The 16,645-nt window shown below is 34.7% G+C and overlaps 4 protein-coding genes across 4 annotated transcripts; 2 read left to right on the plus strand and 2 right to left on the minus strand.

Moving 5' to 3' along the window:
- Positions 1-2,429: 2,429 nt before the first annotated feature.
- LOTGIDRAFT_195467 (hypothetical protein) lies at positions 2,430-6,409 on the minus strand. Its single transcript, XM_009065053.1, has 11 exons — positions 6,353-6,409; positions 5,872-5,932; positions 5,511-5,585; positions 5,156-5,275; positions 4,828-4,898; positions 4,555-4,705; positions 4,063-4,170; positions 3,785-3,859; positions 3,408-3,533; positions 3,079-3,141; positions 2,430-2,819 (listed from the first exon to the last, which is right to left on the minus strand). The coding sequence occupies exons 2-11, from the start codon at positions 5,923-5,925 to the stop codon at positions 2,721-2,723; spliced, it is 942 nt and encodes a 313-aa protein (XP_009063301.1). The 5' UTR covers positions 5,926-5,932; positions 6,353-6,409; the 3' UTR covers positions 2,430-2,720.
- Positions 6,410-6,959: 550 nt separating this feature from the next.
- On the plus strand, positions 6,960-10,953 carry LOTGIDRAFT_129978 (hypothetical protein; the record flags this gene model as incomplete). The annotated part of the gene is made up of 10 exons (XM_009065054.1): positions 6,960-7,171; positions 7,559-7,671; positions 7,957-8,067; positions 8,304-8,380; positions 8,699-8,842; positions 9,036-9,163; positions 9,347-9,532; positions 9,890-10,049; positions 10,447-10,617; positions 10,771-10,953. 10 exons carry the CDS (start codon positions 6,960-6,962, stop codon positions 10,951-10,953), a joined length of 1,485 nt encoding a protein of 494 aa, XP_009063302.1.
- Positions 10,954-12,470: 1,517 nt separating this feature from the next.
- Positions 12,471-14,295, minus strand: LOTGIDRAFT_167561 (hypothetical protein; the record flags this gene model as incomplete). Its single annotated transcript, XM_009065055.1, has 6 exons — positions 12,471-12,565; positions 12,873-13,011; positions 13,231-13,299; positions 13,461-13,563; positions 13,796-13,920; positions 14,239-14,295. The coding sequence occupies 6 exons, from the start codon at positions 14,293-14,295 to the stop codon at positions 12,471-12,473; spliced, it is 588 nt and encodes a 195-aa protein (XP_009063303.1).
- An 870-nt stretch (positions 14,296-15,165) lies between these two features.
- Positions 15,166-15,879, plus strand: LOTGIDRAFT_68398 (hypothetical protein; the record flags this gene model as incomplete). The annotated part of the gene is made up of 2 exons (XM_009064959.1): positions 15,166-15,353; positions 15,726-15,879. Coding segments are annotated over 2 exons (342 nt in total), but the record flags the coding sequence as incomplete, so codon positions are not given.
- Positions 15,880-16,645: the final 766 nt, after the last annotated feature.

Below are 16,645 nucleotides of genomic sequence, written 5' to 3' on the forward strand. Positions count from 1 at the left end.
CGGAGCTGTACAGCCTCAGACTGGGCCGGGCATGGGACATAACTACATGTCTTATCCCTCCCCGATACAGATGGGTGGCCACGCCCAACCAATTTACCAAGCTACCCAGCAGCCTTTGTTGTAATAGAAGTTGGTTGTGAAAAGACATTTAGTATTTTTAAAGTGCAACCTAACGCAACAATCATTTAGCAGGTTTGCTGAAAGATGATTTTCGAAATCGAAATTGAATGAACAAATTCAAATACATTGAATGCATATATTCAAGGGCCGAGTTGAAATGCCCTTTTTGATGTTTTGGAAATAAAATATTCATAGCATTTCATGAGCTCAAAAGTTTGCCCCTGTCTCTCTCTGGGCGGTGAACTCTCATTCTTTAAATGCATTATGCCAATCTAGCTTCTAGTTGAGCTTATCAACTTCTCATAAATAATGTTTATGTTAATCAATATGTATATATATGATTATGTCTATGTTAAAATCAGTGTTACTGACCAGACAGATATTGATAGTTTGTTAGAATATATGTGGATGTTTACGTGGGTATTTTCTCACCTCTGTTAAAGGGCTGGCTTAAGTTCTGTTAACATCAACTATATTCAGAATGTGTTATTATCATTTGCATTGTGGATGGTGACGGTGTGGGTAGCAAGGCAGGGTATGCTTCCCCTTCTGCAAGGTCTGATGCTTCTCTAAGACTAAGCGTACTAATTACTTGGTGTTACTAGTAAGGCTTTGTAGGCTTATCAATCTAGAACATTAGTCACTCTTCGACAAGGCTAACCTATTACCAGGCCCCCATTTCACTAAGGCGTTAGTATAGAATTTATGTAAGTACGTTCGCACCTTAGTCAAATGGGGGCCTGGCCATGTATTCTCGAAACAATCTAAGCGCTCGGATGTCCTAGAATCAATGTTAGAGGATAAGAACCTAGGACATTCTAGCGCTAAGATCGTTTGGAGAATACGTGACCAGGTGTTTCTATTGATGCGAAGTATGCTTACCAATCTAGAAACACCTGATACCACTCTGCCACTGGGCTAACATATATCTAGGTGTAATATTCTGTATATATTATGTACTATTATCTGTGAAATATATAATGTGATCTTATATTTGTGTAAATGTAAATGTGATATAGGCTTGTATTTAAATCATTTTTAACTTGAAACGACACATTGCAACCCGACACTATAAAATGGGACATAGTAATATGATAGTGAATAACAACCAGGCAGTAACAATAATTATATATGTAGATATTACAGATAACAATTATTTCATAATAACAATTACTTGTATATAGTAATTGAATTCATAATTAGTGTAATGAATAGCTTAAAAAAATAACAATTACTTGCTGGCTGCATATTCTCTGAATGATCTTAGCGCTGGGAAGTCCTAGAGTTTATCTTATAACACTGTTTCTAGGATATCCTAGCGCTAAGATAGTTTTCGAGAATACATGGCCTGGTAACTGGATAGTGAAGGACTGAACACAATTTTAAAGATCTACATGTAAATTAAGGGCTGTGAATAGCTTCAATTGGAGTAAAGTTTTTCTTCTGATATATCTCTATGGCTGTTTCAATTGTTGTTCTGTAGAATAAGACTGTCATTGGATATTTCGTCCTTTTTTTCATATGATTGTTTCTTTATTAAAAACACTGCCTTGAGTCAAAGGCACCTGCACATGAGCACCCACTGCCTACAATAATCACAGCCCCACCCTCTTTTTTATATATATATTGCTGTTAATTTGCTCAGCAATGTATATTGTGTTTTAGAAATAGAAAAAAAACTGATAAAAAAACAATTAATTTATATGCCAAGCTTATTGAACCGACTTGTCTTATGGTTTGACTTGTCAATTAAACTCTGATAACTTTTCATATTTTAAATGAAATGAATGAAGTTTAATGTCCTACTTTTCTGTTGGTATATCGTGTTTTAGAGTATGAAAAAACACAGAGAAAATGTATGTTCAACTGGCAGGCTTATTAGAAAGACCTGTCTTCAAAATTTGGTTGGTATTTGAAGTATTTCTATTTGTAAGCTTGTATATATATATATCTATAATTGAGGAACTGTGAACTATTTTTGTGATGTAAATATTTACTTGTCTATAGAATCAATAAATTAACTCAAAACAAATTAGTTATTTTCATTCCTGACCCACAGACCCTCAGCAAGATGGTTTAGTCTAAAGTTTATGTAGCTAGCTGTGTTGCTCAGGTTTTCTTGAGACATGGTGCACTCAAACCAGATCTGATACGACAGTAGAGCATGACAAAAGAGAAACAATATAATGCCGGAGAAAGTTACGTCATGTCGAAGTTAGTATATTCCATTTACATTGTTTCTATTTTGTGTTGTAGAGACGTGTTGGATCTGGTGTATTAGCATCATAAGGAAGATAATAAAACTAGATGGAATTGGACATGTTTTTATTAAGATTGAAATGAGTTATTTACAAAATTATAGTACAGACAAACAGAGATATTAATACATATTTAGGAGAACCTCTAAATATAAACGCAAGCAGTCCGATTTCATTTTAAGGTAGTTTAAGTAATAATCAACACAATATAAATCTGACTTGTATATTTTCAATTACTATATATTCTACCTTGAAAATAAAGTTTTGACTCCTCCTGGACGTTCCGAACTATCTCTGCCCGACTGTACCAGCGTGTAACCAATGACGACATGAATAAATTATTTATTTAAAGACAACAGTGTGTAACATAGAACCTAAACATTGAACTATATTGGTAGTCATTAAAACATCTACATGTTCTTCTAAATGTCTCTTAGGGTCCTGAAATTAGTTAAAATAAATCATGTTTTATGTCCAATTCTATATACCGTATTGGGCTAATGAAGACAAACAAAACTTTGTAAAAAGGGAAATTTTGCCAGGACAGTTGCGTAAGTATAAGATTTGATTTCCAAATGTTTTGCGTGTATTGCCTATAGCCCATAGTAACCTATCTCTGCTTATTGTCAATCTCAAACCAAAACCATGGTGACAAAATCTCAAGAATTTTAAGGTTAAAAGATAGGAGAAAGAAGTGTACCTGTTTTCCAACGTTTTTAATAGCAAGTTGTTCAGGTGTCATAGTCTCTTCTTCTTCTAAAGCCTGGGGAATAAAAACCACATATTTTCATTGATTGAGCTAATGAAGACAGACAATGCCATGCAGTATGCAATGAGGACATATTCGTCAGTAGGGTGACATTAAACTAGATTTATCGATTAACAATTGTTTGAAAGATCGTTAACTTTCACTACTTGTAGCTTCGATTAGGGAACAAAAATGCTTTTCCATTTCATCACAGCCCCTCAAACCAGTTTCACTGACAGGGAGAGCCTCAAAATATCTGCCGAGAAGGGTACGAGACCTACCTTATGGTAATTCTTAGCCAAGTCTAACATTTCTCCTACAACCTTCTCATTGAGTGAACAGTGGGTGTTATAATCTTGTAACAATAAACCATCTACCCAACTCTTCTTATTTAGATTTAATAACATCTATAATATATAAAACAATTATACATAGCTAGTTAGATTGTCATCTACTGGTCTATTAGGTGCTGTGGATTTGAAACCTCCTCAAGGTGAGACAAATCCTGATGCCTTGGACAGTGTTTCTGAGTTTTGGCCCAGTGTCCGCTTTGAAACACGATCAGTATTAATCTATTCTAATGTGTGGCAATAATTTTGTACAATTTAGGATCATTTTTTGCAGAAAGCTTGCCCTTTTGAAATCTTATCAGTCTTACCTTTTGTTCCAGTTCGTTTTTACGATAGTTGATAGCTATAGAGTAGTAATGTCTGTTTAAACCATGAATTAATGCCTGGAAAAACAAGAAATTTATCATAAAATAAACTTAAACTAAGTAAAGTATTCAGACCCAATGATAAAATATATCTTGAGTAACAAATCATCTGAATGGACAGTTATTCAATTGATTGTTACAGGGTGATATCAGTTCTAATTGGGGCTAATATTGACAGATAACGCCATGCAGTGTGCAATGAGGGAAATAAATGATATTACCTGTATTGAAGGTTTATGTAAATGTCCCAGATTAGAGGTTGTCTGTCTTGGTTCTTGTCCTAAAACCATCATATTGGGGTTGATCAATCTAAACGCATCAATGACTACCTGAAAAATACCAAATTATTTGTGGTCTGTAATTTCAATCATCATAAACAAGGGTTATGTTCCTTAGACCAGCCTTAAAAAGTTTTAAATAGATTGCCACTAGCTATCACGACTAAAAATATATCTTTTTCATAATGCTGATTTTATTGAAGGTATTTGTAGTCTGTAGTCTAAAACAAATTCCAAACAAGAGTTATTTCCCTTAGACCATGCTTGAAAGTACTGTGATTTATTGCACTGCTTTCACATTTAAAGATAGTCCAACAACCAGTTATTACGACTATCTTCAACTACCTAGTTTGTGATATCAGCATCCGCATCTACTTGTCATCTACCTACCATTAAAGATAGTCAGATTGAAAAGGGATACGGTTGGCTACATACCTTTCCTTTCACACTCTGTATAGGATCCACAACGACAGCTACAGCACGTTCTGATAAAGCTTCAAAAGACTGCTGTGTGTTAATATCTACTCCAGACAGCCAACAACCAAACCCTGGATGAGAGTGATACCATCCTACTACCATCTCTGGTCTACAATATATAATACTTATTTAATTTCAAGATGACAACCTCCATCACATAGTGATGTTAAGTGTATTATAAGTATGGATGCAGATTTTAGAAGTTCACTAATAAAAGGAGTAGATTCTTACCTTCCAGTCTGTTTTAACATGTCCAACATTTTAGCCTGGAAAACTGGGTCTACTGCTTCCACACTCACGCCCTACAAATGATTCAAATTCTCATTAAATCTAAAAAAGGTTGCCTCGTTGTCTTTAATTTGGTAATGTATTGATATAAACTTTTCTGTTATATATCAGACTTTGCATATATCAGCCTCTTTACAACACCACGTAAGGGACAGATGAACAATCTAAACCCCTCAATCGATAATAATTTAATCAGACATTTTTTTAGCTTAAAGACAACATGAAACAGTGAAAGACTGATAGATTTACAAGGTAAACGTAAGAAACTTACAGTTCCTGACTGTGGCATAGCAAATACATCAATAACTCTAACTGTATAATCATCTACAAACTCTCCTAACATTAAACCCATTACTTCCATAGGTACCCCAGCTCTACCATGTTTCAACATCTAAAACAACAGAAAATAAATATAACATATCAATAAAGACAGATCTTAGACTTATAACAATTTTGATAAACTTTTTGGCATTGATTCTACAGGATTACCCTAAGACCTAGTCTACCTATTTACAGCTTGGTCAACTGTTTATTCAGTAACGTCTCAGAAGCAGATTTTGTTGGCAATTTCAAATTATACTATATAGATTTGATTTTGTTTTAATGGTTCGATTTATGCACCTTACCTTTAACAAAGCTAATGAAGAAATATAAACTTGTTCCGCTGTATCTACAACTGGGGCATCTGCTGCTGGGGCACCCTGAAATATCAATCCAAAAATATAACGATCATAATAATCTACACATTGTATATATATAGTAGCTTACAGGTAACAACATTTAATCAGGATCAATCTTAGCAATACCTTTCACAGTAACTTGATGTTTGAATCTGTAATATGTGGACGGTTAAACAAAACACTAGGTATATGACTAGAAATTACTAAGCAGTAAACATAGACAGGGTGGTTAAATATTTCTACATCCATATTCCAAGCTCAATTTCTGTTAAAGTGCGTAGATCTACAGAGAATTAATATGTTTTACCTGTCCTAGACCAGGCATTCCACCTGCTCCACCCAATCTCAATATTCTGTCCATTCTGATTCTGAAAGAAAAGATATATATTCTTGATTGCTGAGTATGAAAAGTTATGAAAACTGAAGAGTAAAAACCAATAAACAAAAAGAAACATGTCATCAAACTGTGTTCTCGTCATAATTTGAGAGAAAATCACTACCGATCGCGTTTAGTGGCGAGCCTCTAAATCAATTCTATGCAAAGACGTGGGAAATTGAAAGCAGAAGCTTGAATAATTACTACAAATCGTTAAAAATTCAAGAATTACCAAAACGTGATTTTACAAATTACAAAACCGGAAGTTGTAGCTTGATGAAGTTTAGGAGTGATGATTAATTTGGGAATTTTTTAAAGTCATGAATTTCTTTGCTCAATCCTTTTCAAAAATGAAACTAATGAATTTTGAAATGGAAATTCCAGTTTTATTGAAAAATTGTAAAATGATCACCTTTTTCGTAATTTGAGAAATAATAAAATGAAAAATAATCTAGTTAAAGAAATACTCCAAATTTCAGGGGCAGATAAGCAAGTGAGACTCTAGCGGACGAAAACGTCTGGAAAATGGCGACTACTGTCAATTTCACAACAGTTTGAAAATAATTACGAAATTAGTTATTTTTAGACGGAATTGTTATATATATTCCGTATTTCGTGTGTGTCTGCATTTAGTCTAACGAGAGGGACTGCAGACAACACAGATACTGAGTTTGAAAGCTTTAAGTGAAAGAAAAGGTACTTAAAAACTTCGTTAAGTTTAAAATTAAAATGAGGGTGGGGGGATTTTGTTTACATTCTGTGATTGGGTTTGTCAACTGGGCATACCTGTTAGAGTCCACATAGCACATAGTAGGCCTACATAATACAATGCTTCTGTAGGCACATCAATGATAATGGTTAAGAAATAAAAATTTAAAACATTATTGATGTCAATTTAAACTGGTCTTAGTTCAGAAGTGACAATTCTATAATTTAGATTTTCATTTCCATCCCTGTGGCTTTTCATTATAAATAATAATTAAATTGTTTTCTATTCCAGAATGAGTTTAGGAGTAACAATGTCTCAAGAAGAAATACCAAAATCACAAACAAGTGCCTGGTCAGCACCACCGAAATCACCTTGGGGTCAGCCAACTCCAGTTATACCATGTTCATTGAGTGACGTCATGTCCGAACAACTAGCCAGTAAAATACAGTCAGACCAAGAATTAAAATTAGCTAAAAAATTAGAAAAAGTGGCACCTAAAGAACCTCAACCTGCTCAAGCAAGGTACTTAGTTATTTCATTCAAGACGCGAGTCAACATTATGTCGTACATCATTATATATTTATACAGCCCAATCATTTTTAAACAACAATTTTTGATAAATAATGGAACATCATTGCTTAAGGATTATTAACAAGTTTTGATGCTTTGGCTGAAATTTCTAATTTGGACCGAGGACCCGTGTGCTACAGACTGTGCATGTTAAAGACCCCTTGACAGTTGGAAATAGAAAAAGAGTAGGCTAATGTTGCATTGCACCCTGCATGGCATTGCCCATCTTCATTAGCCCACATGGTGCAGAAAAACTCTATTTATTTAATTTATTTAATTTATTTCTAGTTTGGAAACAGAAGAAGATATAGATGCTATGATAGCTGCTGCCTATGACAGTCCAGAGACAGTAGATGATTTAAAAATAGCTCAGATGTTACAGCTACAGTTTGATAAAGAACAGAATGAAATGTTGGCTCGGGAAGCGAAGAAATTTAACGGAGAAAGCAAAGGTAAGATAGCAGTGTTTATAACTTTCAGCCAGATTCTGTGAAAACTATTTTATATTTAATCCTTCTCTACCTGTTTTAGCCATAGAAATTTTCTTAACAGGAATTATATAGAATATACATGTAGTATCTTGATTTTGACTTTATTTTCAAAGAACACAGTGGGAGAAATGTTAACAAGATGTGTCAACAACAATGTTGAAAATCCAGAAAATTGATTTACGATTTTGGACATATAAATTTTGTTATTTGATCATTCTGTTTTTTTGTGTTATTTGGTTATTGTAGTATCAATATCATTTGATAATTATAAAGCCAGACAGCCTGTAGAACCTGTAGATGATGAGTATATAGATGACAGTCCAGATGAGGAGGTTTACGAACCTAAATCAGGATTCAGTAAGTTTTATTTGTTTCATTTGAGTTTACTTTTTTCTGATTCCTAATACTGGGGTTAAATGAACTTTACGTTTCGTTGAAACATGGACATGTGTCTCTTACCATTTTGTTACCTGGCATGTACACAATATACGATACTTTGTCCATGTATATTATGTCTGATGTAAGTAAATTTGTAATTAATGTCATTGTCTGTATTATAGGGAAGTATCAGTTTGATAAAAATGGTTTAACAGTAGATGATGATGGAGTTGTTAAATCTAAACATGATGCTGAATTATGTGGTCGTAAAAATGCTGAGAAAATTATGAAGGTATATTTGTAGCTAAATTCTCTGGTCATATAAGATGCTTTCTCACAAACTTGGAGGTCCAGGGCTTGAACTTGACTTAAGCAGAAATCTCTGAGGAGCCAAGATGACAGCAAAGGATAAGATAGAGTAATGGAGCAGTCTTCCCCGTGTCATTGATGCAAGTGAAGGCACTAATGGGATTATTAATGAGATAACACACAGCCAAGTGGACAATGAGTGACATATCTTACCATTAACCATGATTTTTATCTGTTCCCCACATTAGCCCAATCTTGTGCAGAACAGTAGGATGTAAAACCCCATTTCATTTCATTGTAGTTTCATCCAGAATTTTTGTCGGGAGATGCTGAGAAGATGAATTTAGTTTTACCCAATCATATTTACAATAAATTACGTCATTTTTCACAAACGGGTAGTAAACAGTACAACAGAGTTCACGAGAAAGCAGAAAAAGCTACAGCAGTACGTATATTTTTTTGTGTCATTTCATTTGCTATTATAAATTTATTTCTTGATCACTTATATGAAATAACTTGGTCCCAATGCAACACTATTTGTGACTACAAATGAATATAGAAATATTAAAACAGAACCTGAAACATGTTGTTGCTTAGAATTTGTTCTTTGTGACTATATTTTTTGTGTTGTGTTTCAGGATCAAGTAGTGGATCCCCGAACTAGAATTCTCTTGTTTAAACTAGTCAATTCTGGAGTACTGGACTCTGTCACTGGTTCTATCAGTGCTGGAAAGGAAGCTGCTGTTTTTCACGCCTTTGGTGGAGTGTAAGTTGTTTCAAATTTAATTTAAACTGGTAGATCAAATTTCAGTGATCTCAGAATTCCTCTATAAGGTATTTCTGCTAAATGGTATTTTTCTAGTCTTTAATGTTTATTCACGATTGCAAATGAGTTATCTGACTTGATTGTAGAGTGTTCACATGTTTATATGTCATATTGCATTTACAGATTTGAAGGAAAAGAAATGCCAAAAGAATGTGCTATAAAAATCTTTAAAACCAGTTTAAATGAGTTTAAAAATCGTCAACAATATATCGTGGGAGATCACAGGTTTTTACGAGATGATTTTAAAAAGCTAAACCCTAGAAAAATCCTCAGAATTTGGGCCGAGAAAGAAGTGGCCAATCTCAACAGGTAATTTTACCTTGGGTAATTGCTTTCTTCAAGATATATTGATATGGGAATGCCCTGAATTTACCTACCCCCTTAATCGACGGGGACCTTATTTTCGAAAACTGAATTTAGTATGATGTTTTTTTCCCATCCCATTACTCCATTTCTTCAAATCTAAACTTTTATCTTTGTTAAAATTAGAAAATACGGTCTTGGCCTGTGGGATAGCTTTGTCAGTAGGCAGACACTTAAAATGTATTTTAGTGCCATGAGTTCGAATTCCTCTCAAGGACAATTCTAATGCCCTGGTCGATGCTTTCAACCTAGTCAGCCCATTCAAATCATATTGGTAATACATTTTGTGCTGTAATATTTCAGAATGAGAAAATTTGACATGCCGTGTCCGACAGTAGTGGCTATCAAGAAACATCTGTTAGTTATGAGTTTTATAGGAAACAACACCCATCCTGCCCCTAAATTAAAGGATGTCAAACTTTCTACTGTTGATATACAAGATGCTTATGAACAAACTTTAGAGGTAATCCCTCCTTTAATTAAAAATACTTTACTCTACTCTACTGGCCACGTAATTTTTCAATATTCTTCGAAACTCACTAAAGAATAAGGAATTGCTGTGGGATAAGAAATGCTAATGCACATTCTGAACTTAGTAAATTTATTCTTAAGCTCTTACACCATAGCGATCACTAGTTGTGTATTGCTGCGAATAAGAACAGCGGTCATAAGTTTGGTACTCATTAATTAAATAACGGAACACAATGTTATGGTATACCACTCCTTAGTTTATTGTACGCAATGCTTCAACATTTTACATTGCTCTAACCAAGTGAAATGAACTACTTTAGCAAATTAGCAAAGTTCCACTATGTGCCACACATGGCTCCAGTTTTATTTTTGTCCATGCTATTATTTAGATAATGAAGAAGCTACAGAAGGAGTGTTGTCTAGTCCATGCTGATTTATCAGAGTTTAATCTATTATGGCACGATGGCAAGGTCTGGGTAATAGACGTTGGACAAGCTGTAGATCTGACACATCCCCGAGCTAACGAATTTCTCTACAGAGATTGTAGTAATATAACTAAGGTAAGCCTTAACTCTTGAGTTGTAAAGATGTTTTCTAAACTTGTCATGTGTATCAGGGACATTGTTTGCATCGATTTGAACCATTCCGATTTTCAGTCAGACATCTGTGGTGAGGTGTCAGCTATAATGACTAGACTGATGTTTATATTTCAGTATTTTAAGAAGGAAGGAGTTGTAGGAGTTTGTTCCCCTGAACAATTATTTAACAAGATAACTGGTTGGGAGGTAAAGGGGACGGGAGTTGATTTTCTCTCTCAGGTAATTTCAAATTTTCCTCAATGCTCACTGCATTGGATTGCTGGTCTTTATTTGTCTAAAACTGAAGCAGAGATGTAGGACAAAGAAATTCCATTTTAATTTCCTTTTCTACAATGTTGAATGAAGCAGAAAAGGATTCCATCTAAATTTCCCTTTCTACAATGTTGAATGAAGCAGAAAAGTAGGAATCCATCTAAATTTCCCTTTCTACAATGTTGAATGAAGCAGAAAAGTAGGATTCCATCTAAATTTCCCTTTCTACAATGTTGAATGAAGCAGAGAAGTAGGAATCCATCTAAATTTCCCTTTCTACAATGTTGAATGAAGCAGAGAAGTAGGAATCCATCTAAATTTCTCTTTCTACAATGTTGAATGAAGCAGAGAAGTAGGAATCCATCTAAATTTCCCTTTCTACAATGTTGAATGCCTATATTTAAGAAAATTCTCTTGTTAATAAAAATCATTTTCAATCTAATATTTGACCACAAGAGCTTTAAACAGTCTTCATCCGCCTATGGTGCAGAAAAGTAGGACGTAAACCTCCATTCATTTCATTTTATTTCGAGAGCTTTATCAAATGTATCCTTAATAATGCAGACAATTTCTTCTTGTAGTTACGAAGATATGAAAAAGAAACCAATGAAGCCAATTTAACGATGGATAATCGACACAACAAGAAAGAGTTTTCGTTTGATTATCATTTCAATTTATCGCAATCAGAACGGAAAAAAGACGAAGCTTCTCGTTCAGAGGAGAGTGAAGATGATGATGATGATGATGAGGGGGAGGGGAAATGAACATATTGTATATTGAGTACAAATCTATTATTAGAGCGAGATTGTCCCTAGGGTAGGGACTGGTGAACAGGGAAACAATTCGAATGATTTTGAAGGGTACGTTGTCATCATGGAGATGTAACAGTGAGGCCCTACCCCCTTAATAAGGGCAGGTTGAGGGCAATATCTTAAATTATTTAAATTATTCTATATTCTATGACGAAGGTGAAATTATTTCAAAAAAAGTTTATTTTTTTATCACAATGTTACAGTTTGAATGGTTCAAATAAATGGCTTAAAAAAGAACAATTAGAAAATCATTTTATTCAGTCATTTCCACACCACAGTCATATCTGACCGGTAAATACGAAGATATACTGTCCCTGCTGATAATATCAAAGTTTGATTGAAAATGTTGTGACTTAACAAAGTTTGATTTTGAAAACATGCTGACCCTCTTAAATAATATCATGTTCATAACCTCAGTTGCAGAGTGTGAGTGTGTGAGAACAGTATGGCCACATGACAGTCAGGTGTGACATTTTGACTCCATAGTTTGATTTTCAAAAAATAACTGCCATAATCTTTCCAATAAACGTAAAATTAAAATATAAACATTTTGAATAATATGTTTTGTAATGCCCATAATTATGTCCCTTTCACAAGACTCGTAGAAAACTCATCAAATATTTGAGCTTTATGGTATCCTTTTAAATCAACTTGGAATCCTTCAAATCCAAAACTATTTCAAGGAGCGAAACAAATAGTTTGACAATGTTTTTTCATTTCTCAATCACAAATATTTGAAACATTTGCACGCTACGTAGTATTGTCTTCTGATTTTGAGACAGCGTTACTTCTAATATCTTGTAAACTTTTAACCCAAGATTGAACTTGTTCTGTTTTAAACTGACCTACAATATTAAAAAATTGTAATTTGTATTAAGCAAATTCGAAGAGGAGATAGGGCATTTAAAACAAATGATAGTAAAGGATCAAATTGGTAAAGCAGTAAAAACGTAGCGGTATATAGTGTATATAATAATGGGGAAAAAATATTTATCATATTCTTACCCATCTGCACAATGTCCAGCTATACCTTGAAAGCATCATTCTTGTATCATAGAATGCAGCAATTTGATTGGATTGGAAAGGTGTCTGTTTCAGTTAAGGTAAAAGCCAAAGGTCATTATAGCTTTACATTTTAAAGATGATTCTTACCCTGAGTTGTTGAAAAGAATTCTTGTAGACTATTAGGTTTATTTTCTATCTGTTCATATTCATGAGCTTGTTGGATCATATCGTATTTATCTAGGTCTTTTACAAATATAGCTTCTGGTGTAGTCCCTGATTCATACTCCTACAATGAAACAAATAGAAATTTTATCACTTAGGAACACATCCTTTCTCTCGACTCTCAGGTGCTACAGACTGTGCACGTTAAAGATACCACAACTGTTGGAAACTGAAAAACAATTGGCTAATGCTGTCCTGGCAAAATTTCCCTAATTTCACACTGCAGGGTGTTGCCCACATTTTTTAGCCCATTAGTTACAGAAGAGCAAGGTGTAGACTTTACCTGCCATAAGAAAAGTATTTCCTGACCAATTTTCTCTGGAATCAGACCACAAATATAATGAATGGCTGTCTGAAAATATAATTAATAAGCTGTTGAACTATAAATAAATAAATCCATATAGAAATAATAAATTCTCACAGCCAATGGAACTTTTCCTAGCACCAACTCTCCATATTTTGTTGGTTTTTGAGAGGGGGGAGAGTGTAGTCTTAGTGAAATTCTTAGCTTACCTCTTCTCTTTTATTCTTTTCTTCTTTAGTGATACCGTCAAATGGAGTTATGTCCCCTACTATACATTCTGCCATATCGTGAACCAGACACATCTTTATACACCTAAAATAACACGACAATATGCAGCGTACAACAGGGACATTTTGCATAAGCCTAAGGCCTTCTCTTTTTAGATTTCAAACAGTCAGGTGATCTTTAACATGCACAGCTGTTTAGCACACAGAGGGCCTTGGTTTATTGTCCAATATTAACAACAAGATGCCTAACATAGGTGGTCATATAATTTGTAAGATAAACGAAGTTTGCTGTCTACAGTGCCCTGCGAATATTCTACCTGTCTCTATTAACGGCTGTGTCAGGGGAGATAAATAACGCCATCACAGCCATTCGATACATGTGACCTGCTACACTTTCTGGGTCTGTAATGTGGTTCCTCACCCATCCTGTTCGCTTTACTCTCTGAAATTAAAACAAAATGCACCTAAGATTTGTTGTACGGAGGACAAAAAGTATAGCATATTGACTACAGTTCTAAATCATAAGGATTCAAAGGAGAATGTCATTATTAACATGCAGGGCTCAAAATGTTTTGCTTTATCATTAAACGAAGAGCTGATGCCACTCTTAGTCTGTAATTAATCGATACACCCAACCCCATTAATCGATACCCCCCCCCCCCCCCCCCCCCCCCACCCTTTTATCAGCTCTTACTTGGCGGCTTCATAAAATCAAAATAATTACATGACAGCGAAGACCTTTCTCTCCAATGAAACGTACCTTTAATTGACCAACCAAACTGAAAAATTCAACAAGATTTGCCGCATTTGAAGCCATAATTTTAATTCAGAAAAATAAATTAAAATGAAAATGTGCTCTCTAAAAAAAGAAAGCTGTTAAAGCCTCTGGCTAAAATTTCAACCAATCAGAGATGTTGTTTTATGGTGATAAATGTAACAAACGATATGATTGGTTTCGGAAAACAAAATGGCAGCCACCATGTTAGCTTGTCGTGGAAATTTCTTAACAAAATTAAATTTCAACTATCAGGTCTTATATTGCTATTCATCGACGGGTGGCAAAGGAAAGAAACTATCAGAACAAATAAGTAAAATTATCTCCAACGACAGATCGAAAAAATTGAACAGAAAGGAACAAGTGACATCCAAAAATGATCCAGAAAATGAAGATCAAAATTTGTCACCTCGAGTTGACATTGGTCAGAAAATTGCTGAATCAAATGCAGAATTTAGTACTGAAAAGATAATGTTAAAGAGTGAGAAAAAAATGTCAGTAAAGTCAGAGAAGTCAGAAAATTTGGGAAAGGTTCTTTCAAAATTTAAGAATCAGACACCGAAATCAGCAAAATCAGATGCAGAAGAGTCCAGTTATGAAAAAATGAAAGTGGAGATCCTCAACAGAATGATACAATCAGCACCTGTACCTAAACCCAAACCAAAATCAAAACCAAAACCAGAACCAAAAGAAGAAGCAAAACCCAGGAAAATTGAAAAACAATTTAAGGATGAATTGAAGTTGTCGATTCGTGAGATACCAGACACAACTGGAAAGAAATCACCAGATGTCCCTCAGCCAGAGCCTCAGAAAAGCTTTATATATTTCGTTGATAAGGACGCCCCAGTCCCTGAAGAAAATGTTGATGTGGTTCAATCCAAGCCTGGACAAGAAACAGAGGAAAGTGGTTTGCCTGTAGTAGATGAAGATACAGAAAGCTTTTCCACATTACTGAGAAATTCGAAGCTGATGCAGATTGGTTCATACAAGTCAAGGGTTGTCAGTGGAACTATTATTAACATCGTTGAAGATGATATGTACATTGATTTTGGAGGAAAATTTCATTGCGTATGTAAAAAACCAGCTGTAGAAGACACTAGGTAATATGTTCAGCCCTCTTCTATCTTCCCATCTCATTGAGGATTCTATAGCACAGTCAGAGTGTTAATTCTTTACATGATAATGACATCACTTGCTTGGTTACGTAGAACAAATAGTCGTCATAGGTTCCAATTTCAGTTGACATATGAAATTCTTTCTACGCTATAACAGGTTACCAAGCTGTAAGTTGGTATGGAAACTGATAGCATCAATTGGCCACGAGTCATTAATCGAACCACAGACATCTGATTGAAAATTGGAACGTTGCAAATTGTTGCTATCAGTGTTCCTGATACACATAGAAATTTAGAAAACCTCTTTACAATCCCTTTAAACTGAATCCTACATTATAGATCTTTTTTCTGTTACAGGAAAGGAAACTCCTACATATTAGGCAATAAAGTGAAAGTAAGAATCAACGATTTAGAAATGACTTCCAAGTTTTTGGGTGCAGACCGACACGTGACAATACTTGAGGCAGACGCGACATTGATTGGAATAAAGCACAGGTACGACACCCCATCAGAATTCAAATCTGTCTTCAGTAATCCTGATTCAACAAGCAGTAGCCAACCAGAATCCACATTAGCCGAACCAGAATCTAACATTAACCAATCGGATTCCATAGTCAGTGAACCAGAATCTGTCATCAGCCAATCAGAGACCTTGATTAATGAAATGGAGACCAATACAAATAATAACGTTGGTGACAAAATGTGAAAATTTGAGTCGAAGATGAAGTGCTAAACTCTGTGCAGTTTTTCAGATAAATGGACTATGTCTCTGCTAAGTTTGAAGGAGGTTTTGCCAGATATACATACAAACTTTACTTGTAACAGTTTAGTTGAAAGATTCATTATAAAATGTTTGTGGTATAGATGCCCCTCTCATCTGTCATGTCACCATTATTCAGTTCACAATCCATTGTCATACGGTAACTAGAGGGTGGTGTTGAATAGAAGAGAGAGGGGGGATTTTCAGTGGCTGGAAATCAAATGTGATTCTGTCAGTTAGATTGTTTTATTACAGGTATTTTCTACATAAAAACCATTAAAAACTTTTGTTTTGTATTTTGAATAAAACTGGCTGGAGATGATAATATCCTATGGGTGGGTATCCCAACTGTACAACTGGACAACTCGGTTGGATATGGGGTGGGGATGCAATATCAGAGCTTTGAGACTCTTCCTGGTAGTATTTGCTCCCCTCCACCTATAGCTTGCAGCACATACTTCCCTCCCCCTCAACTTTTCCTTCAGCCTGATAGTCCTGTATTTCTAAGGGTAGAGTT

Source organism: Lottia gigantea (assembly GCF_000327385.1).
Source record: "Lottia gigantea unplaced genomic scaffold LOTGIsca_67, whole genome shotgun sequence".
NCBI lineage: Eukaryota > Metazoa > Mollusca > Gastropoda > Lottiidae > Lottia > Lottia gigantea.